Genomic DNA, 22463 nt, shown 5'->3' on the forward strand with positions numbered 1-22463 from the left:
TATGTTGGTCAGGCTGGTCTCAAACTCCTGACCTCAGGTGATCCGCCCAGCTCAGCCTCCCACACCTGCTGGGATTACAGCTGTGAGCCACAGTGCCCAGCCAAGCAAGGCTATTTAGAAAGGAAAATCAAATAAGAAAGTATTAGCCTAATGTACTCCGGAGTCAAAACAAATCAGTTTTATATAATCAACTATTTTAGACTATCCGAAGCATAATGCTCAAGTTTAGAAGAGGAGATAAAAATAGGAAGACAAGATACTTGAGAGGCTGTGGCAGTAGGACTGCTTGAGAGCCCAGGAGTTGGAGGCCAACCTGGACAACATAGCAAGACCTCATCTCTTTAAGAAAAAAGGATCACAAAACACAGTTGCAAAACAATTTCAAATAAAGAGGTACTGAAATGAAAATGAGGTTAACAATAAATTTCTGAATTTATTCAGAAACAACTTTACCATGAAGTATCTCAAGAACAAGCAAATCATTTTTAGTAAAGGGGGTACCTTGGAAAATTTCATGAATAATGTAGTAAAGAAGTAGGTTTTTTTCTCTATGTGCTACACCTTAGTTTGGCCACCAAATTACCCACTTACTTAGATATATACCTTACTATTCATAATAATGTCAAGCAGTTAATCCATATTTGATAAGAATAACCATAACCATTACCTGTGTATCTCATGTCAGTAACTTAAAATACAAAATTCTTTAACATTCAACAATTAAAAGAACATATTAAACTAGAAGCAGCTTTCAACTTTAAAACACAGGCTGGAGTCTAGGGAAATGCTTAGATAACAGAACTGACTTCATTAGTATGAATCCTTGCCTGTTTTTCATTCTGCAGTGCTTTCAACATTTGCTGACTACTGACTATTATGGCAGCAGGCAAAATTAACCTTCTTTAGTGAGACAGTATTTCACCTGAAAACTAGAAGACTGTCCTCAAATATAGTCTCTCCACATTTCTATGAATTATATTCATAGTACACAGCTGCTGCTTCTTCTAACTATCTAGAAGGCAAAGACAGCTTATTCCATGCAGTGAAGGGAAATAAGCAGCAACCAAGCCCTGAGTCCTCCACAACTGGAAGGAGAGGAGGCCTTAAGAAGCTTTGTTTAAGTGAGCACAAAGGACAGCCCCCTCCCCTAGCAGCAATATATCAGCACAACAGGAGTGGCTCTGCTCCTGTGTCTCCTAGACAGGGTAGTTATAGTGGCTACTCAGCACAAAAGAATTCTTCCCCTCCTCCCCTCCATCATCCTCAGTGCTTCAGCATTCTCCTAAAGCCCAGCTTCTCCAATCCTATAACTACTCAGATAAAAAAGCATAAATACCTTCCAGTACTTTACGGCCTATAACCTAACTCTATAGCATGACATTCTGTGCTTCCACAATCAAGCTCAATTCCCATTTTTCTCTCATCACTCACTTTACAAACCCAAAGATTCTGTTCAATTGGACTATTTGCTGTTCCCTGAATATGTCCCTTAGCATTACTTCAACTTCAGCCCTTTGCGTTCCTAGTTTCATTTACCTGGAATATACGTATATATCCTCTCTCAGCCTCTCTTGAAATCACCTCAAGGATATCTACCTCACACATGAACTTAAATCTGGTATTTTTTTTCTTTCTTTTTTTTTTTTTTTTTTTTTTTTGAGACAGATTTTCACTCTTGCTGCCCAGGCTGGAATGCAACGGCGCAATCTTGGTTCACTGCAACCTCTGCCTCCTGGGTTCAAGCGATTCTCCTGCCTCAGCCTCCCAAGTAGCTGGGATTACAGGAGTATGCCACCACGCCCGGCTAATTTTTGTATTTTCAGTAGAGACAGGGTTTCCCCATGTTGGCCAGGCTGGTCTCAATCACCTGACCTCAGGTGATCCACCCACCTCGGCCTCCCAAAGTGCTGGGATTACAGGCTTGAGCCACTATGCCTGGCCTGCTTCTTTTTTTCTCTTTCCTGAGACAGAGTCTCACTCTATCACCCAGGCTGGAGTGCAAGGCTGTGATCTCGGCTCACTGCAACCGCTTACTCCCAGGTTCAAGCGATTTTCTCATCCCTCAACCACCTGAATAGCTGGGATTACAGGTATGCACCACCATCCCCAGCAATTTTGTGTGTGTGTATTTTTAGTAGAAACAGAGTTTCATCACATTGGCCCAGGTTGTTCTTGAACTCCTGGCCTCAAGTGAGCTGACCGCCTTGGCCTACCAAAGTGCTGGGATTACAGGCGTGAGCCACCATGCCATGCCAAGTCCAGTATTTTTTAAAACTGGTCTATGAACCACAGCACTCCCCCAACCTTCCAAATGATATTAATATCTTCCTTTAATGCTCCTATTTGCAATTTATTCATATATTCTATGGCATTTATTCTCAACTTAAAAATACTCTCCCTTGACCTTACTTCTCTAGTTGTTTTTCTCACCTTTTGTTTGTTGTTGTTGTTGTTGTTTTGAGATGCAGTCTTGCTCTGTTGCCCAGGCTGGAGTGCAGTGGTGCAATCTCGGCTCACTGTAACCTCCACCTCCCAGATTCAAGCAATTCTCCTGCCTCAGCCTCCTGAATAGGTGGAATTACAGGTGTGTGCCACCACACCCGGCTAATTTTTTGTATTTTTAGTAGAGACGGGGTTTCACTGTATTAGCTAGGATGGTCTCGATCTCCTGACTTCGTGATCCACCCACCTGGCCTCCCAAAGTGCTGGGATTACAGGCGTGAGCCACCACACCCAGCCAGTTCTCACCTTTTTTCAAAATCAAACTTTTTTTTTTTTTTTTTGAGACGGGGTCTCACTCTGTCGCCCAGGCTGGAGTGCAGTGGCCGGATCTCAGCTCACTACAAGCTCCGCCTCCCGAGTTTACGCCATTCTCCTGCCTCAGCCTCCCCAGTAGCTGGGACTACAGGCGCCCGCCACCTCGCCCAGCTAGTTTTTTGTATTTTTTTTTTTTTTTAGTAGAGACGGGGTTTCACCATGTTAGCCAGGATTGTCTCGATCTCCTGACCTCGTGATCCGCCCGTCTCGGCCTCCCAAAGTGCTGGGATTACAGGCTTGAGCCACCGCACCTGGCTTCAAAATCAAACTTCTTAAAGAGTATTCAGCTTTTGCTATCCCCACTTTCACTGTCAACCTACTGTAATGTGGTTTACGCCCTCACCATTCCACTTTACACTCTCCTCACCAACGGTTAGCAGGTGGACTCTTTATTGCTAAATCCAATGGATACTTTCAAATTTCATCTGTAACTCAAACAACAAACACTGATGAGTTTTACCTTGAAAACTCTCACCTTTGGCTGCCAAGATTAGGTTCTCTCTTCATTTCTGTAATTTCCTTCAATGCTGGGTTTCATCTGAATTCTGTGTCTTCAATCCTCTGCTTTTCTGTCTCCCTGGTGACCCGTGATTCCAACTAGTTCTCAGATACTAATAACTCAATCATTCCCTCTAACCTTTATGAGTTTCACACTCATTTATCCAAGTGCCTGAATATATCCTTGGGTACTTCAGTATAAAAGTGTCCCAAACCGGCCGGGCGCGGTGGCTCAAGCCTGTAATCCCAGCACTTTGGGAGGCCGAGATGGGCGGATCACGAGGTCAGGAGATCGAGACCATCCTGGCTAACATGGTGAAACCCCGTCTCTACTAAAAATACAAAAATCTAGCCGGGCGAGATGGCGGGCGCCTGTAGTCCCAGCTGCTCCGGAGGCTGAGGCGGAGCTTGCAGTGAGCTGAGATCTGGCCACTGCACTCCAGCCCCATCTCAAAAAAAAAAAAAAAAAAAAAAAAAAAAGTGTCCCAAACCAAATCATTATCTCTAACTCCTGGGTCAGTTTTAACTCCACTTTCTAAAAACCAAAATCAAAACAAATTATAATTCTTCCTGGATTCCCAATTACAATAAATGGTTACTATACAATCAGCTGCTAACAAGAGAAATTCCAGGGTCATCTTTGGCTCCTCTTCTGCTTTTAAACATTAAACTTCATATTTAACATCACTCATCATTCTGACAATTCTAGGTTTTTTTGTTTTTGTTTTTGTTTTAGAGACAGGGTCTCACTACGTTGCCCAGGCTGGTCTTAAACTCCTGGGTTCAAGCAATCCTCCCATCTCAGCCTCAGCCTCCCAAAGTGCTGAAATTACAGGCATAACCCATAGCACCCGGCCTGACAATTCTATTTCTTACTAGCTCTCAAGCCCATCCCTTTCTCTCCCTTCCACTGCTTTAGTTCAGGCACTCAGTGATGCTTATTAACATCACTATAACAACATAACAGGCCTGGTACAGTGGCTCACGCCCATAATCCCAGCACTTTGGGAGGCCAAGGTGGATCACTTGAGGCCAGGAGTTTGAGACCAGCCTGGGCAACATGGTGAAACCCTGTCTCTACAGGATATACAAAAATTAGCCAGACATGGTAGTACACGCCTGTAGTCCCAGCTCTTGGGAGGCTGAGGTGGAAGGATCATCTGACCCCGGGAGGTCAAGGCTGCAGTGAGCCAAGATCGTACCACTGCACTCCAGCCTGAGTAAAAGAGCAAGACCTTGTCACTAAAAAAAAATAATAATTTTAAAAATAGCATAACTGACGTTCTCAGTCTTCCTTCAATTCTCTCTCCAAACTGTCACCAGAGCCATCTCTCTAAAATGCAATCTGGTCTGCTCAAAATCTTCAGGGCTAAATTCAAACTCCTAGGCCTGGCATAGTGGCTCACGTCTGTAATCCCAGCATTTCTGGAGGCCAAGGCGGGTGGATCACCAGTCTGACCAACATGGCGAAACCCCGTCTCTACTAAAAATACAAAAATTATTAGCCAAGTGTGGTGGCACATGCCTGTAATCCCAGCTACTCAGGAGGCTGAGGCATGGAATCGCTTGAACCCAGGAAGCAGAGGTTGCAGTGCGCCAAGATCACCCATTGCATTCCCACCTGGGCAACAGAAGGAGACTCCGTCTTAAGAAAAAAAAAAAATTCAAACTCCTTAGCTGACATACACTGATCCTTCATGTGCTGGTCCCTGCCTAGCAGTGAAACCTTATTCTCCTCCCTCTATTAGCAAATATCCTATCCTCCAGCCACAACTATCTACAATGCCTGGAACATGGCACCCTCTACCTTATCTCAATTATCTCTGTACATGCTGACCCCCTCTTCTTAGAAGGCCTTTTCCCACTCCATTCACCTCTCATGACCACAGAGACATCACTTCCCTGATTATCTTCTTAAATGTTCCCATACTGCTTACTTATCTATCATAACCATTTGTTTGCATATCTGTCTCTTCTATCAGATTTCAGTTTCTTATTGGCATGCCTTACTCTTCTTTGTATTTCCAGTCAAGCACAGAGCCTGGTACTTTGAAGATACTCAATATTCTTATTAAACAGTTTTCTGTGACAGGTTTGTATGTCTTGTCTTCCCTACAAGTTTACAAGCGGAGGGTCCAAGTTTTTTCACCTCTCTAACCTCTGTAGTGCCAAACAAATACTAAGCAATTTTTAAACGTTTGTTGAATAAGTAAGATTGACAGCACTATTTTCTGTGTATCACAGAATCTTACTCATGCGTCATACTTCTGTATGCAACAGTCAGTTCAAACAGATCTTTTCAGTTTTTTGCATTCACAGTTGAGAATAAGAGATAATTCACCTACATTTCATAAGAATATGTGAAAAACTGGATTTAAAATTTTTGGATTTTAAATTTCCAAAAATAAGCTGCCACTTTCCCTAGATACTCCATTTGGTGATGTCTTCCCAACTCTTAACCACTATAATAACAATCACCTGTACCACTTGTTTAATGGCCTCATGCTTGCTTAAGGCAGTCATCAACTTTTTCACCTTCTCTCTTTTTGACAAACCAGCCTTGAAAATGAGAAGATCCTGTACAAAAAAACGCTGAAGTTTGTCTCCAACGAGCTCAGTGTCTTTTGTATGCTGTCTTTCCTTCTCTTCCTTGCAAAAAGCAGCCAATACAGAACGGTATGACACGCTGGTTACAAAACAGTGAAAGCATTCAGCTCTGAGTCTGGGACACTAGGTCATCAAAGAAAAGAGAACACCAAAGAGAGCTGGGTGATTTGGTTAGAAAGGATACTCAGCCCCAAAGCAGAAGAAACGGGTGATGAAAAGATTAAGTGAATATACAGGATCAAAGAGAGTACTGAAAGCCTCTTAGACTGCAAAAGATATGGAAAACACAATAGTCCTCATTTTCAAATATACAATATTCATGAGGAGGGTTTTATTATGCTATTTCAAAGTCAAAAGAATAAGACCTTTGCTTAAAAGCACTCTAGAGGCCGGGCGCAGTGGCTCACTTCTGTAATCTCAGCACTTTGGGAGGCCAAGGCAGACAGATCACTTGAGGCCAGGAGTTCAAGAGCAGCCTGGCCGCACATGACAAAACCCCATCTCTACTAAAAATAAGTGGTGGTGGTGCACACCTGTAATCCCAGCTATTTGGGAGGCTGGGGCACAAGAATCGCTTGAACCCGGGAGGCGGAGGTTGCAGTGAGCCGAGGTCATGCCACTGTACTCCAGCCTGGGCGGCAGAGCAAGACTCCATGTCAAAAAAAAAAAAAAAAAAAAAAAAAAAGCAAAAAAAAAAAAGCAATCCTTGTGCAGCTGGGTCCGTGACACATTGGCAGTAGTTAAGTGTGATGCTCTGTCCCTGTGACTGAATTGTCACTGTACTGACTACCAGAGTGCTTTTTTTGGCATGATCTCGGCTCCCGCTTGAACCCGGGAGGCGGAGGTTGCAGTGAGTTGAGATCAGGCCACTGTACTCCAGCCTGGGCGGCAGAGCAAGACTCCATGTCAAAAAAAAAAAAGCAAAAAAAAAAAAAAGCAATCCTTGTGCAGCCGGGTCCGTGACACATTGGCAGTAGTTAAGTGTGATGCTCTGTCCCTGTGACTGAATTGTCACTGTACTGACTACCAGAGTGCTTTTTTTGGCATGATCTCAACTCACTGCAACCTCTGCCTCCCGGGTTCAAGCGATTCTCCTGCCTCAGCCTCCTGAGTAGCTGGAATACAGGCACAGGCCACCACACCTGGCTAATTTTTGTATTTTTAGTAGAGACAGGGTTTTGCCATGTTGGCCAGGCTGGTCTCGAACTCCTGACCTCAGGTGATCTGCCCACCTCAGCCTCCGAAAAGTGCTGGGATTACAGGCATGAGCCACTGCTCCTGGCTGGATTGCTCATTCTCATTGAAAGAGGAGGGATTGTAGGAAAACCCAACAACAAAGAAAAAATGCATTTACTCTTATTTGATAATATTAACAAATCTGTTCATTTTTTAAGGTGTGACAAGAGTATACTGGTCATGTTAAAAGAAAAAGCCCTGGCTGGGCACAGTGGCTCACGCCCGTAATCCCAGCACTTTGGGAGGCCGGGGCAGGCGGATCACTGAGGTCAGGAGTTCAAGACCAGCCTGACAAACATGGAGAAACCTCATTTCTACTAAAAATACAAAATTAGCCAGGCATGGTGGCGCATGCCTATAATCCCAGATACTAGGGAGGCTGAGGCAGGAGAATCGCTTGAACCCAGGAGGCAGAGGTTGCGCCATTGCACTTCAGCCTGGGGAACAAGAGCGGAAACTCCGTCTCGGGAAAAAAAAAAAAAAAAGCCGGGCATTTTGGCTCACGCCTATAATCCCAGCACTGTGGGAAGCCAAGGCAGGTGGATCACGAAGTCAGGAGATCGAGACCATCCTGGTTAACACGGTGAAACCCCGTCTCTACTAAAAATACAAAAAATTAGCCGGGTGTGGTGGCGGGCACATGTAGTCCCAGCTACTGGAGAGGTTGAGGCAGGAGAATGGCCCGAACCCAGGAGGCAGAGCTTGCAGTGAGTCAAGATCGTGCCACTGCACTCCATCCTGGGTGGCAGAGCAAGACTCTGTCTCAAAAAAATAATAATAAAAATTTTAAAAAAAGAAAAAGCCCTTCTCTTTTAAAGATACATACTGAAATATTTACAGGTGAAATGATACAATATTTAGAACTGGCTTCAAAATAATATGGGGGAGTATAATGGGATGCTGTAGATTATAGGCCAAGAGGAGGCCACAAGGATTCATTATATATACAGTACATTTAAACATAAATAATAAAAAAAATTAAAAAATTCACTCCAGCCGGGCGTGGTGGCTCACGCCTGTAATTCCAGCACTTTGGGAGGCCGAGGCGGGCGGAACATGAGGTCAGGAGATCAAGACCATCCTGGCCAAGATGGTGAAACCCCGTCTCTACTAAAAATACAAAAAATGAGCTGGGCGTGGTGGCAGGCACCTGTAGTCCCAGACCCTTGGGAGCAGGAGAATGGCGTGAACCCAGGAGGCGGAGCTCGCAGTGAGCCGAGATTGCACCACTGCACTCCAGCCTGGGCAACAGAGCAAGACTCTATCTCAAAAAAAAAAAAAAAAAATCACTCCAAGCTTCAAACAAATTCTATATGTATCAGTGTATTTTATTTCTTAATGAAGAAAGTTCAAAAAGGGTTAAACAGGATAATTCTAATGCACCCATTATTAAAAGGGAAATACTCAGAATTACAATAAAGTCACTTCCCTCATACTTAAATAATTTACCACAATTCCATTTTATTTATTTATTTATTTATTTATTTATTTATTTATTTAGAGACAGAGTCTTGCTCTGTCACCCAGGCTGGAGTGCAATGGCACGATCTCGACTCACTGCAAACTCCACCTCCAGAGTAGCTGGGACTACAGGCGCATGCCACCACACCCAGTTAAATTTTGTATTTTTTGGTAGAGACAGGGTTTCACCATGTTGCCCAGGCTGGTCTTGAACTCCTGCGCTCAGGCAATCCGCCCACCTCAGCCCCAAAGTGCTGGGATTACAGGCATGAGCCACTGCACCCGGCCCACAATTCTAAAAACACAAAAATACATGTATATTTTCATCTTCGTGCTGCATATGTTCAAACTTAATAAGATGGTATTAGAGATTTAGAACAGAACTGACCAGATTTAACTGTGTAACTTCAAGGTTTAGGTCAAAGCTGTCAACACATTGGGCCTCTGAATACTTACATTGAACCCTGAATGGTAGTTAAACACTAGTCATGCACAAATACCTTCTCAGGAACTAAACACTATAACTAAAAATTTTACTGGTTGTGTAAACCTTACGCTTTGAGTCTAGACCTATGCTAAGCCTAGAACAAACCAGTTTGATTGCATCCAAAAGTACCAGCAAACAGACTTGGAAGTATGACAGACACTGTTAATTACCCATCTGGTATCTATTTTCCCTTTCTTCCTTACAAAGGGAAACCTAAATTTACCCAGATAAAAAATGTATTTCCCAGCTTCTTTTACAGCTGTTTTGGCCAAAGAGATATAAAGTGACATACTTTTTCCCTTTGCTTCTCCCTTTTCTCCTGTCTGGAACACAAAGTAGCTTTTTTGTGCCCACAAGTAGACAAGCACCACAGTGAAAGACTGCTGTTAAGGATGGAGAAGAAAATAATATGAAGGCACTGTGGAACTACCACATCAGCCCTACACTACTTTTGTCTACACTTCTTGTTTTACGAGAAAAAGAAAAAAAAAAAAACTTGTTTAACCTACAATAAATCAGATTTTCTGTTATTCAGCCCAAAAGTAATCCTGAAATAGAAGGTGCTATAAAAAAGGTATTAATTTGGCTCATATTAAAAACAAGCACTAGAAAATTCCTCAATGGGCATCAAAAGCAGAATGAATAAGTAAATTGAGTGTATTGCATTCCACACAACGGAATGCCAATACAACAATGAGATTTAATAACATACAGCTATATACAATAATAATGAATGAACCTCTAAACTGTGCTGGGCAAAAGAACCAACACAAAGAGGCACATACTGTATGATTTCACTTATAAAATGTCATGCTGTATAAAAAACAGACAAAACTATTCTACTTGTTAAGTCAGTACAGCGGTTCTTCATCTGAGTGCTGGTTGCATGGATGTGTTCAGTTTGTGAAAATTCAGCAAACCATACACTCTTGTGCACTTTTTTGTAGGTATATTACTCTTTGGTAAAACCTTTAAAAATAACTGGCCCTAGATACTGAGAACAACCAGCCCAGCAAACAAAACTCCACCTTTCCTTCCTTCCTTCCTTCAGGTCTTTTCCTTCAGATCCTCATTAGCTCAGAAAAGGCAACTGAATGCAAAAATAGCCAAAAAATATAACCAATACAATGTATCTTTAAGTAAACATAGTCATGTTGCAGGAATTATCCAAATTTTAAACTGTAAAACAAAGGTGCTCAATAACAGTATCTGTGTGAACTTTCCCCATGACTCTTGAAGAAACAGAGTATCAGCCAGGCGGGGCAAGCGCAGTGGCTCACGCCTGTAATCCCAGCACTTTGGGAGGCCAAGGAGGGCAGATCACCTGAGGTCAGGAGTTCTAGACCAGCCTGACCAACATGGAGAAGCCCCATCTTTACTAAAAAAACAAAAAAATGAAATTAGCCGGGCGCAGTGGCTGACACCTGTAATCCCAGCACTTTGGGAGGCAGAGGCAGGCGGATCATGAGGTGAGGAGATAGAGACCATCCTGGCTAACACAGTGAAACCCCATCTCTACTAAAAATACAAAAACTTAGCCAGGCGTGGTGGTGCGTGCCTATAATCCCAGCTACTCAGGAGACTGAGGCAGGAAAAACACTTAAAACCAGGAGGCGGAGGTAGCAGTGAGCCGAGATCGCGCCATTGCACTCCAGCCTGGGTGATAGAGCGAGACTCCGTCTCAAGAAAAAAAAAAAAAATTAGCCGGACATGGTAGCACATGCCTGTAATCCCAGCTACTCGGGAGGCTGTGGCAGGAGAATCACTTGAACACAGGAGGTGGAGGTTGTGGTGAGCCAAGATTGCGCCATTGCACTTCAACCTAGGCAACAAGAGCGAAACTCCATTTCAAAAAAAATTAATTAATTAAATTAAATAGAATATCAGCATTATGTATCTTTTGTTAAAAAATCACAACTTCAGGGAATTCCAAAATGGAATGCTAAAGATGTCTTAATAAAAAATTAACTGGGCCAGGCGCGGTGGCTCATGCCTGTAATCCCAGCATTTTTCAAGGCCAAGGCAGGCAGATCACCTGAGGTCAAAAGTTCAGGACCAGCCTAGCCAACATGGTGAAATCTCGTCTCTACAAAGATCAAAAATTAGCTGGGCATGATTGCGGGTGCCTGTAATCCCAGCTACTTGGAGTGGCTGAGGCGTGAGAATCGTCTGAACCCGGGAGGCAGAGGTTGCAGTGAGTTCCAGACGGCACCACTGCACTCCAGACTGGGCAACAGAGCGAGACTCCGTCTCAAAAAAAAAAGATTATCAGCCTCTCTTGCTTTATCCGCCATTGTGGTGTGTGCTTAACTCCACTTCTTGCATGTCTTCTCACAAGACTTTCAAGGTTAAATGATTTCTGGTCAAGAAACAAAAGCAAAATCGTCCCATTCCCCAGTGGATTCAGATGAAAACTGGTAATAAAAACAGGTAAAACTCCAAAAGGAGACACTGGAGAAGAACCAAGCTGGGTCTATAAAGAATTACATGATACAACATACTTATACTGTCTGAAGGTCACAATCATGTTACCATATCGAACTGAAAATGTCACCACTATCTGAAGAGTTGGACATGTTTTATTGGGAATATATTTTTTCTCTCTGAATCTGTTATGAACCCATTGATTGGCTAGGTTCAGTAATAAATATGTGAGACCTTTCGTTTAAAAAAAAAATTGTCCTTAACAATCCCAATGTTCTGGAAGAAGTACATGATTCAACTTCGGAGATGAAGTTACCAGGTCTATTGCTAACAAAAGTAAAGGTGAAGAAGGTATGCAAAAATATCATAAGAGAAAAACGATTCCATGGCAACCAACCCTGCCTCAATAACAAAACAACATCAAGAGGACTGAAAAAGGAGGAGGAAGGTACCTGCTGTTTCATGGTTTTGAGGCGACCTTCCAATTCTAGGGCCTAGAATCGTGCTGTGAACATTGTGACATTCAATAAACATCTGTTGAATGAATCTGGCCACTCTCCTTTAAAACATTTTTTTACTAATTATCCACTCAATGTGCTAAGCATTACAGGGAAAAAAAGGATGAATAAAGCCTGCTGTAATGGAGAAAAGACACCTGGAATGCAAATAACTGGCAACGCGGTAGTTCATGCCTGTAATCCCAGCACTCTGGGAGGCCAAGGCAGGCGGATCACTTGAGGTCGGGAGTTCAAGACCAGCCTGTCCAACATGGGAAACCCCGTCACTACTAAAAATACAAAAACTAGCCAGACATGGTGGCACACTTCTGTAATCCCAGCTACTTGAGAGGCTGAGGCAGGAGAATCACTTCAACCAGGAGGCAGAGGTTGCAGTGAGCCAAGATCATGCCACTGCACTCCAGCCTGGGCCACAGAGCAAGACTCCATCTCCGGGAAAAAAAAAAAAAAGGAACATAAATAACTGTAACACTACACGTTAAAAATTATGAAAGAGATACCCTAATTGCCTTCGGGACTAAAGAATGTCATGATTTGACAACTGCTTAATAGTTTTGAAATCTGAACTATTAAATCTTAATGAGTACTCTAATGATAACATTCATATTCAATTTTTAAACTACTAGTAAAGTTTGTTTAGATAATGCTTCCTTTAAAATTTGTTTAGATAACGCTACAATCCATACATTTGTTAACATCCACTAGCAGGACCTCATATCTATCAGAGAGAACACAGAATATGTATTCTTCTTCTCCTAGGGCATTAAATGCTTAAGGTACACATCATTAACTACATATGCAAGTAATAACTACAGTTTAACATAACTATTCTATGATATAAATAGTAGTACACATAATTATGAATTTTAATACACCACCAGTTCATTATATTCTTCTGCTACCTCAAGCAAGGAATTTCTAAAATCAGTAAAAATCAATAGCAGGGAGTTATATAGAACACTGCAGGTAATAATACTATCATGGCAGGAAAAATTAATGTAGATTAAAGATAACTGCAAATTCTTTGTTACTCCTCCCATTGAGAAACAGTGTCTAAATAAATGCCTTTCCCTTGAATCTGGCTGACCTTAGTGATTTGAATGGCCAGCAGAATACAGAAGTGACTTCCAAGGCTAGGTTGTAGGAGCCTTGCTATTTCCACCCAGGTTCTCTTGGAACACCTATTCTCTGTGATCCCTCAGCTGTAAGTCTGAATTCCCTGGGGTCTCTATGCTGAGAACACATGATGAAACCACTAAGAAAGGCTTTGAGACTATATGGAGACACTTACCCCATCCAGTCTCATCCCACCCCACCCCTAGCTGTTCCAGGCCCCAGCCACTTGAGTCATCTCAGCTGAGGCCCCACACACCTAGAAGCAGAGATGAGTCTAACCCACAGAGCCCTGTCCAAATTGCAGATTTATGAGCAAAATAAATGTCTGTTGTTTTAAGTCACAAAATTTTGAGGCAATGTATCCGATAATCAGAATTACACAATGCTTCCAAATCCTTGACTAAAGATAAAAGGAAATCATTCAATCTCTCTTTCTGGGGTGTTAATACAGATTCAGTTAGAGTGGAGCAAATCAGTCATCCAATTGCTACAATTAACAGACCTGAATTGAAGTGCTAACCAAGCTACCTTTGATGATTTTGATATAAAAAAGAAACACTATAAACTCAAATATCAGAAAGGAGGAAAGGGAAAATATTTGTACAAATTACACTTATCCTTTTGATATTAAGCTTCTGGTTCTGTGAGACTGGGCTAAAGGAATCAGATTTCTGTTACTGGTTAAAGGATGGTCCTTAACCATTTTGAGGAATCACATACCCCTGATGAGACTATGGGTCCTTTCTCCTATTTAAAAAAAAAAAAAAAAAGAATATGGCCGGGCTCACACCTGTAATCCCAGCACTTTGGGAGGCCAAGGCGGGCAGATCACCTGAGATCAGGAGTTCAAGACCAGCCTGGTGAAACCCCATCTCTACAAAAAATACAAAAATTAGCCAGGTGTGGTGGTATGTGCCTATAATCCCAGCTACTAGGGAGGCTGAGGCAGGAGAATCACTTGAACCCGGAAGGCAGAGGTTGCAGTAACCGAGATCACACCACACTGCACTCCAGCCTGGGCAATAGAGCAATGCTCTATCTTAAAAAAAAAAAAAAAAAAAAAATGCACGGATACTCACAAAACACTCCATACAATGTAAGCAAACTTTCAGTCTTTATGGTCTATGGGCCTTAGGTTTAGAACTTGTTTTAAAGGATTATTTAATAATGGTACACAAATCTACTAGATGATGTTGGAATTGTTAAAATTATAAAGAAGTGGGTTCGTTGTTGTTGTTGTTGTTGTTGTTGTTTGCCGGGCATGGTGCCTCACGCCTGTAATCCCAGCACTTTGGGAGGCTGAGACAGGTGGATCACAAGGTCAGGAGTTCGAAACAGCCTGGCCAATATGGTGAAAACCTGTCTCTACTAAAAATACAAAAAAAATAGCCGAGCGTGGTAGCTAATTTTTTGACTCCATCTCAAGAAAAAAAAAAGTTTTTTGTTTTTTTCCTTTTCTTTTTTTTTTTTTTTTTTTTTTGAGAGACAGTCTTGCTCTGTCACCCAGGCTGGAATGCAGTGGCATGATCTCGGCTCACCGCAACCTCCGCCTCCTGGGCTCAAGCAATCCTCTCACCTCAGACTTCCAAGTAGCTGGGATTACATGCATGAGCCCCCAGGCCCAGCTAATTTTTGTATTTTTAGTAAAGATGGGCTTTAGTTATGTCGGCCAGGCTGGTCTCAAAGTCCTGGCCTCAAGTGATCCACCCACTTCAGTCTCCCAAAGTGGTGGGATTATAGACGTAAGTCACCCTACTCAGCCATTAAGAAGTGTTTCACTCAAATTCTGAAAACAATCATTTTTCATTAATCAATGGAGAACCCAGCAATTGAAGTCTTGCGTGTATTTAATGTCCACCGATTTTAACCTTATTACTCAAATTTCACTATTTTGGCACCAGACAATAACCTTCTGAGAGGTGCCTCAGAAAATTACATCACTCTAAAATAACTTGATTCAAATTAAGGTTGTCTTTTTAGGACAGTGGTTTAGTCTCATGCTGATATTAAACAGTGCAGGATTTGGAGATTCTTGCTCTCACTTATAAACCTCTTAAGATTAAGGGTTCAGCTTCATAACTCTTTAAGTCTTTAGCACTCGACACTGAACTTGTACTGGATCTTGTTTGTTTTGAATCAGGGTCTCTATCGCCTAGGCTGGAGTACAGTGGCATGATATTGGCTCACTGCAACCTCGACCTCCCGGGCTCAGGTGATCCTCCCATGTCAACCTCCTGAGTAGCTGGGACTACAGGTACAGGCCACCATGCCTGACTAATTTTATTTTTTGTAGAGACGACGTCTCTCTATGTTGCCCAGGCTGGTCTCAAACTCCTGGGCTCAAGCAATCCTCCCCTACTTCGGCCTCCCAAAGTGCTAGGATTACAGGTGTGAGCTGCTGCACCTGGCCAATGTACTGGGTCTTTTTTTTTTTTTTTTTTTTTAAACAGAGTCTCATTCAGTCGCCCAGGCTGGAATGCAATTGTGTGATCTCTGCTCACCACAACCTCTGCCTCCCGGGTTCAAGCAGTTCTCCTGCCTCAGCCTCCTGAGTAGCTGGGATTACAGGCGCGCACCACCACACCCGGCTAATTTATGTATTTTTAGTAGAGACAGGGTTTCACCATGTCAGTCAGGCTGGTCTCGAACTCCTGACCTAGTGATCCCCCCATCTTGGCCTTCCAAAGTGCTGGGATTACAGGCATGAGCCACCGTGCCCGGCGAGTCCTAATTATTAATAATGATGTTGGTCAATCAGCCTACAGCAACAATTCTCAAACTTTTTGTTCTCAGGAATCTTACACTTAAATTTATTTAGAATCCCATAAAGCTTTTGTTAGGTTGGTTACATCTATTGATGTTTCCAGTATTAAACACTGAAAACTGGGAAATGTCTTAAATATTAATTCATTTTAAAATACCAACAAACCTGTTATATGTTAACAAATACATATTTTTATTGAAAATAGTTTTCAAAACAAAATTAATGAAAGAGTGGAACTGTTACACTTTTTTGCAAATCTCTTTAATGTCTGACTTAATAAAAACAGCTGGATTTTCACATCTGCTTCCACATTTAATTTGTTTTATCACAGGTCACGTTAGTTTATAGAAATGTCCATTGAACACTCATAAAAGAATGACAGTGAAAAAGACAAATAATGTCCTAGTATGAACATGAAATAAAAGAATGTATTTGTATCCTAGGTCCCTCATTTCTTTATGTCTCTCTTAAATGACCTGACTTCAAAATGGAGCAATAAAGTCTACATTTTATAATTATTTCTTTATGTTGCTCTTTCATCAGTCTACAGTAAATTTCAAAATGCTTCCTAGACGCTCCTGAGAAGCAAAATAAAAGGATGATGAAACTAACCATTTACACCTATACTTCTCTTCCTAGTAACCAAGTAAACAACTACCTAGGGAAACACTTATAATGCCAATTTGGGAATTAATCTAGATTATTAGTAAGTAGATCCATCCAAAATCAATCTAGATTAGGGTTAAGCCTTAAAATGTTAAGTATACATTTTGTACAATAGTACAAATCTGCAAAAACCTCACTTGCTCTCACCAAATGGTACAAAACTGGGTTAAAAGCCAAGGGAATAGGTGTGTTAAATTTAAAAGTTCAAGTACATCGTGGAGTTGAATGAAAAATAGTTTTCTGAATACCACTAAACGAATAAAAGTCCAAAAATAATGGAAAAGTCAAAGTCGGCCGAGCTCAGTGGCTCATGCCTGTAATCCCAACAACTTTGGGAGGCCGAGGCGGGCGGATCACAAGGTCGGGCGATCGAGACCAGCCTGGCCAATATGGTGAAATGCTGTCTCTACTAAAAATACAAAAAGTAGCTGGGTGTGGTGGTGCGTGCCTGTAATCCCAGCTACTCGGGAGGCTGAGGCCCGAAAATTGCTTGAACCCAGGAGGCGGAGGGTGCAGTGAGTGAAGATCGCACCACTGCACTCCAGCCTGGCGACAGAGCGAGACTCCCTCTCAAAAAAAAAAAAAAAAAAAAAAAAGTCAAAGCCGTCTGAGCAAACAAAAGACCAGACAAAAACTTTATGAATTAAAAACTAGCCATAAAGGTGGTTAATTAGAACAGGATGAGGAAGAAAAGCTTAGGGAAAATCGATCACTCCTGATTAAGTGCAAATCCCAAGTAAATTATTGATACTAACAGTGAGCTGGAGCACTTTGCCTTACCAGGCAACTTTCTGCAACTACTCTACATACACAAAGTTTTCCTATGCTTTTCCTCAAAAATATGAGCCTGCTTCAGGTTAATGCCCAGGTGAGATGCTTTTTGTTGCTGTAGCAGTTTAGTTCTATTTTCTTTCCTGGTTATTTTAAATGCTCTCTTACAACTGGAGAGCTAGGATGAACCAATCCCGAGTAAGAAACGGGAAAGTACAGTAAAGAGGCGACAGCTCTGCACCCCCACACGGAAAAAGACTCAGAGAAGAGCAGCGGCATCCTTGCCCTAGCTCCAATCCGAACGGAGGCAGGATTCCCAACAACATCGGACGTCTCCCTCCCTCGCCGCCCCACGCCCTCCCGACGAAGCAGCACAACGTGGAGAGTCCAGCCGCTTCTCAGGGCCACGGAGCCTCCCAGTCAGGGATTCTCTCCCGTTACATAACTGAGGCCTAGGGCCCTGCTTCTGCGATCAGTCCTCTGGAGGGAGATGCACGGGTCCTCCAGGGACCCTCTCAGGGAGGTGGAAGAGGGGCTCTGCACCTGGTCGACCCGGGAGAAAGAAGTGGGACGACATGAGGGAGGCCGCGACCAGAGGCTTTGGGGTACAGGGGGTGATGAGCGAGCCCGGAGAGGGGCGGGAGGCTCCGGGAGCCCCGCAGCAGGCCCCGGCACCTCCGGCCCTAGTCGGCTCCCCTCCCTCGCCTGCCCAGTCCCCACCAGCCGCCCCCTCCCCCATTCCGCGCTCCCCTCCCCCGCGCCTCCATCCCCGACCCCAGCCTAGCGGCAGGCAGACCTGCAGGGAAGGCCCTGGCCACCGCCGTTGGATAGCTCCCAGCCCGGTACCTGGTCAGACATGATGACGGTGGCTTCACCCGGGGGTCTCCGCACAGCAGCGGCCTCGGGTAGGCAGAACCTCGCTCCGGGGTTTACAAATCCGTCTCCCTTCCCCACAGCACAACACCGCGGCTGCAGTAACTTCCGCTACGCCTCGCGTCACTTCCGCTACGCGCAGGGAGGAGGGAGAGAGAGAAGAGAGGAAAGACAAGGCGGGAAAATGGGTGGGGGAGCGGCCAAGAGGAGGGGCGGGCTATGGAGCTGCTTTGCCGGTGGTCGCGCGGGTGAACGGCAGTTTTGTCGGCTCCTTCAAGGACCAGGTCCAGCGCATCAGTACTAGGGCCATCCCCCAGGAGCAAAAGTCCTGGCTCCATGTATCAATGTTTGGAGCCACTCTCACAGCCTAGATTCCTCTCTCCATTACACCTTGCGCGTCTCTGACGACTGAGCCGGGATACTTCTTTTGTCTCCTCCCAGCCTTGCTCATCAACCTCCCACCCCCAAATATGTTTATTTGAATGCCAGTACTTCAAGCTCTAGAACTAACATTTTCCGTTAACCAGCACCCTTGCCAAACACATGACCGTGATTTAAAACAAGAAATCAACGACCCAACACAGTCTTGATGGCTACTGATGCTGAAGACCGCTGCTGAAAGTTCTAAATAGGGGATGGGTAATTCCAACCCTTGAATTGGTTGCTTTGAGTTAAGGTTAAAGAATGATTCTTCTTGGCAGGGCGCTGTGGCTCACGCCTGTAATCCCAACAGTTTGGGAGGCCGAGGCGGGCGGATCACCAGAAATCGGGAGTTCGAGACCAGCTCTGGCCAACACGGTGAAACCACGTCTCTAGTAAAAATACAAAAATTAGACGGGCGTGGTGGCTGACGCCTATAATCACAGCTACTAGGGAGGCTAAGGCTGGAGAATCGCTTGAACCCGGGAGGCGGAGATTGCAGTGAGCCGAGATCCACGCCATTGCACTCCAGCCTGGGCGACCAGAGCGAAACTCCGACTCAAAAAAAAAGGAGGTGGGGGTGCGGTTCCGCGCCCCGTGCATGGGGAAGCAGGCTCGGACCGGCCCACGGAGCTGCAGCAGCCCTTTGCGCCCTCCTGGCCCTCCCACCAACATCATGTTCCAGTTCCTGCTTGGATTTACATTGGGCAACGTGGTTGGAATGTATCTGGCTCAGAACTATGACATACCAAACCTGGCTAAAAAACTTGAAGAAATTAAAAAGGACTTGGATGCCAGGAAGAAACCCCCTACTTCATGAGAATGCTTCCAGCACTGCCTTCCAGATACACTGATTCTACTGCTCTTGAGGGCCTCCTTTACCATCTGAACCAAAAGCTTTTGTTTTCATCTCCAGCCGCTGGGCTCCTCTTCTTTGCTAGAACCTGTGTTTTCGGCTTTAGAGCAAGCAAAATGGGGCCTCAATTTGAGAACTACCCTACATCTCCAACATTCTCACCTCTTCACATATTCCCTTTCCAACTGCATGGGAGGTTCTAAGACTGGAATTATGATGCTAGATTAGTAAACATGACTTTTAATGAAAAAAATGATTTTTCTTAAATTTCTTCTGTAAAGCACAATAGCCCTACTGGCACAAACAGTGGCCCTACGGGCATACTCATAGAGGATAAGAATATAAACAAATACAATTGAGAATCCTGAAATAAATCAATAACCCTCACATTTACATCAACAAAAACACCAAGACAAATCAATGGTGGGAACAGTCTTTTCAACAATTGGTACTAGCACAACTAGACATCCATATGCAAAAGAATGACTGTTTTGTTTTTTGTTTGTTTTTGTTGTTGTTGTTGTTGTTTTGGTCTCCATCTTGAAAAAAAGGGAAAAAAAAAGAACACAAGGAGGCCGGGAACCACGGCTCACATCTATAATTCCAGCACTTTGGGAGGCCCAGGTGGGCAGATCTCCTGAGCCCAGGAGTTCAAGACCAGCCTGGGCAACATGTTGCAGTGTGCCAAGATCATCCCACTCCACTCCAGCCTGGGCAACAGAGTGAGACCTTGTCTCAAAAAAACAAACAAACAAACAAAAAAAAAAATCTGGTGCGGTGGTTCATACCTATAATCCCAGCACTTTGGGTGGCTAAGACAGGCAGATCACTTGAGGTCAGGAGTTGGAGACCAGGCTGGCCAACATGGTGAAACCCCATCTCTACTAAAAATGGCAAAAGCTAGCCAGGCATGGTGGCACAGGCCTGTAATCCCAGTTACTCAGGAGACTGAGGCAGGAGAATCGCTTGAACCTGGGAGGCAGAGGAAGCTGCAGTGAGCTGAGATCACGCCATTGCACTCCAGACTGGGTGACAGAGTGAGACTCCATCTCAAAAAAAAAAAAAAAAAAAAAAAAAAAAAAACAAGCAGACACCACTTTATACCCACTAGAAGGGCTATGTTCAAAAAGACAGAAAATAACAAGTGTTGACAAGGGTATGGAGAAATTAGAACCCTTATACCCTGCTAGTAGGAATATAAAATGCTTTAGGTTAGGCATGGTAGCACTGGCCTATAGTCCTAGCTACTTGGGAGGCTGAGGCACAAGGATCCCTTGAGGCCAGGTGGTGGAAGCTTCAGCGTGCTATGCTATGATCAAGCCTGTGAAAAGTCAATGCACTATAGGCTGGGCAACATAGCAAGACCCTGTCTCAAAAAACAAAAATGTTTTGAAAAACTGGCTGTCAGTTCCCAAAACTGTAAAACATAAAGTCACCATAAGACCCAGACATTTCATTCCTAGGTATATACCCAAGACAGTTGAAAACATATATCCATTCCAGACTCAGTGGCACATGCCTGTAATCCCAGCACTTTGGGAGGCCAAGGCAGGAGGATGCCTTGAGGCCCAGAGTTCAAGATTACAGTGAGCTATTATAGCATTCTAGCCTGGGCAACACAGTGAGACCCTGTGATATGGTTTGGCTCTGTGTCCCCACCCAAATCTCCTGTCCAGTTGTAATTCCCAGTGTTGGGAAAGGGACTTGGTGGGAGGTGATTGAATAATGGAGGCAGATTTTCCACTTGCTGTTCTCGATATAGTGAATGAGTTCTCACGAGATCTGGTTGCTTAAAAGTGGGTAGTACTTTCCCCTTCACTCTCTTTTTCTCCTGCTCTCATGTGAAGAAGGTGCTAGCTTCCCCTTTGCCTTGGTCCATGATTGTTAAGTTTCCTGAGGCCTTCCAGTCATGCTTCCTGTTAGGCCTGCAGACCTATGAGTCAATTAAAACTCTTTTCTTCATGAATTACCCAGTCTAAGGCAGCTCTTTACAGCAATGTGAGAACAGACTAATATACTCTGTTTCTAAAAATAAAAATAAAACATATAACAAAAGCATGTACACAAGTGTTCACAGCAACATTAGTGAGCTACTGCTCCAGCCTACTACTAGGGCTGAAGGATTAGGGAGAAAATGGAGAGTGACTGCTGATAAGTACAGAGTTCCTTTTGGAAGTGATGAAAATGCTCTAAAATTGATTGGTGATGGTTGCACAGCTATATGAATACACTAAAAATTATATATTTTAAAGAGGTGAGCAGTATATGCTAAAGCAGTGTATGCTAATTATCTCAGTAAAACCATTATATTTTTAAAAAATACAATGGCCTTGAAAAGAGCTGCTAGTACTAGCTGAAGAGGATTATTAAGGGAGCCTACGTCCAAGCCAGCTGGTCAGGAAAAGCTTCCAAAATAAATAAATAAATAACATCTAAATGGAAGGTCAGAGAGTAAGCTGAAATAAGCTAGAGCAGTAGTTCTTTTTTTTTTTTTTTCTTTTGAAACAGATTCTCGCTCTGTCACCAGGCTGGAGTGCGGTGGCACTATCTCGGCTCACTGCAACCTCTTCCTCCTAAGTTCAAGCGATTCCTCTGCCTCAGCCTCCCGAATACCTGGGACTACAGGCGCGTGCTACCGCACCCAGCTAATTTTTTGTATTTTTAGTAGAGATGGGGTTTCACCATGTTGGCCAAGATGGTCTCGAGATCTGCCGGCCTCAGCCTCCCAGAGTGCTGGAATTACAGACGTGAGCTACCTCGCCCAGACTGAGCAGTAATTCTTAAACGTTTTTTCTTTTTTTTTGAGATAGAGTTTCACTTTTGTCGCCCAGGCTGGAGTGCAATGGCACGATCTGGGCTCACTGCAACCTCCGCCTCCCAGGTTCAAGCAATTCTCCTGCCTCAGCCTCGGAGTAGCTGGGATTACAGACGCTCACCATCATGCCCAGC

At 43.7% G+C, this 22463-nt stretch overlaps 2 protein-coding genes across 2 annotated transcripts in view; one reads left to right on the forward strand and one right to left on the reverse strand.

The window, feature by feature from the left end:
* The window catches only part of SUMO1 (small ubiquitin like modifier 1), a 33811-nt gene extending 15439 nt beyond the window's left edge, over nt 1-18372 (reverse strand). The window contains exon 1 of the mRNA XM_010386896.2: nt 18212-18372. Within this exon, the coding sequence (XP_010385198.1) occupies nt 18212-18223 (12 nt within the window). The 5' untranslated portion in view covers nt 18224-18372. The remainder of the gene's footprint in view (nt 1-18211) is intronic.
* Nucleotides 18373-19334: 962 nt separating this feature from the next.
* Nucleotides 19335-19478, forward strand: LOC104680803 (short transmembrane mitochondrial protein 1-like). The gene has a single exon (XM_030916104.1). The coding sequence runs from the start codon at nt 19335-19337 to the stop codon at nt 19476-19478; it is 144 nt and encodes a 47-aa protein (XP_030771964.1).
* Nucleotides 19479-22463: the final 2985 nt, after the last annotated feature.

This window comes from Rhinopithecus roxellana, chromosome 14 (genome assembly GCF_007565055.1).
Source record: "Rhinopithecus roxellana isolate Shanxi Qingling chromosome 14, ASM756505v1, whole genome shotgun sequence".
Classification (NCBI taxonomy): domain Eukaryota; kingdom Metazoa; phylum Chordata; class Mammalia; order Primates; family Cercopithecidae; genus Rhinopithecus; species Rhinopithecus roxellana.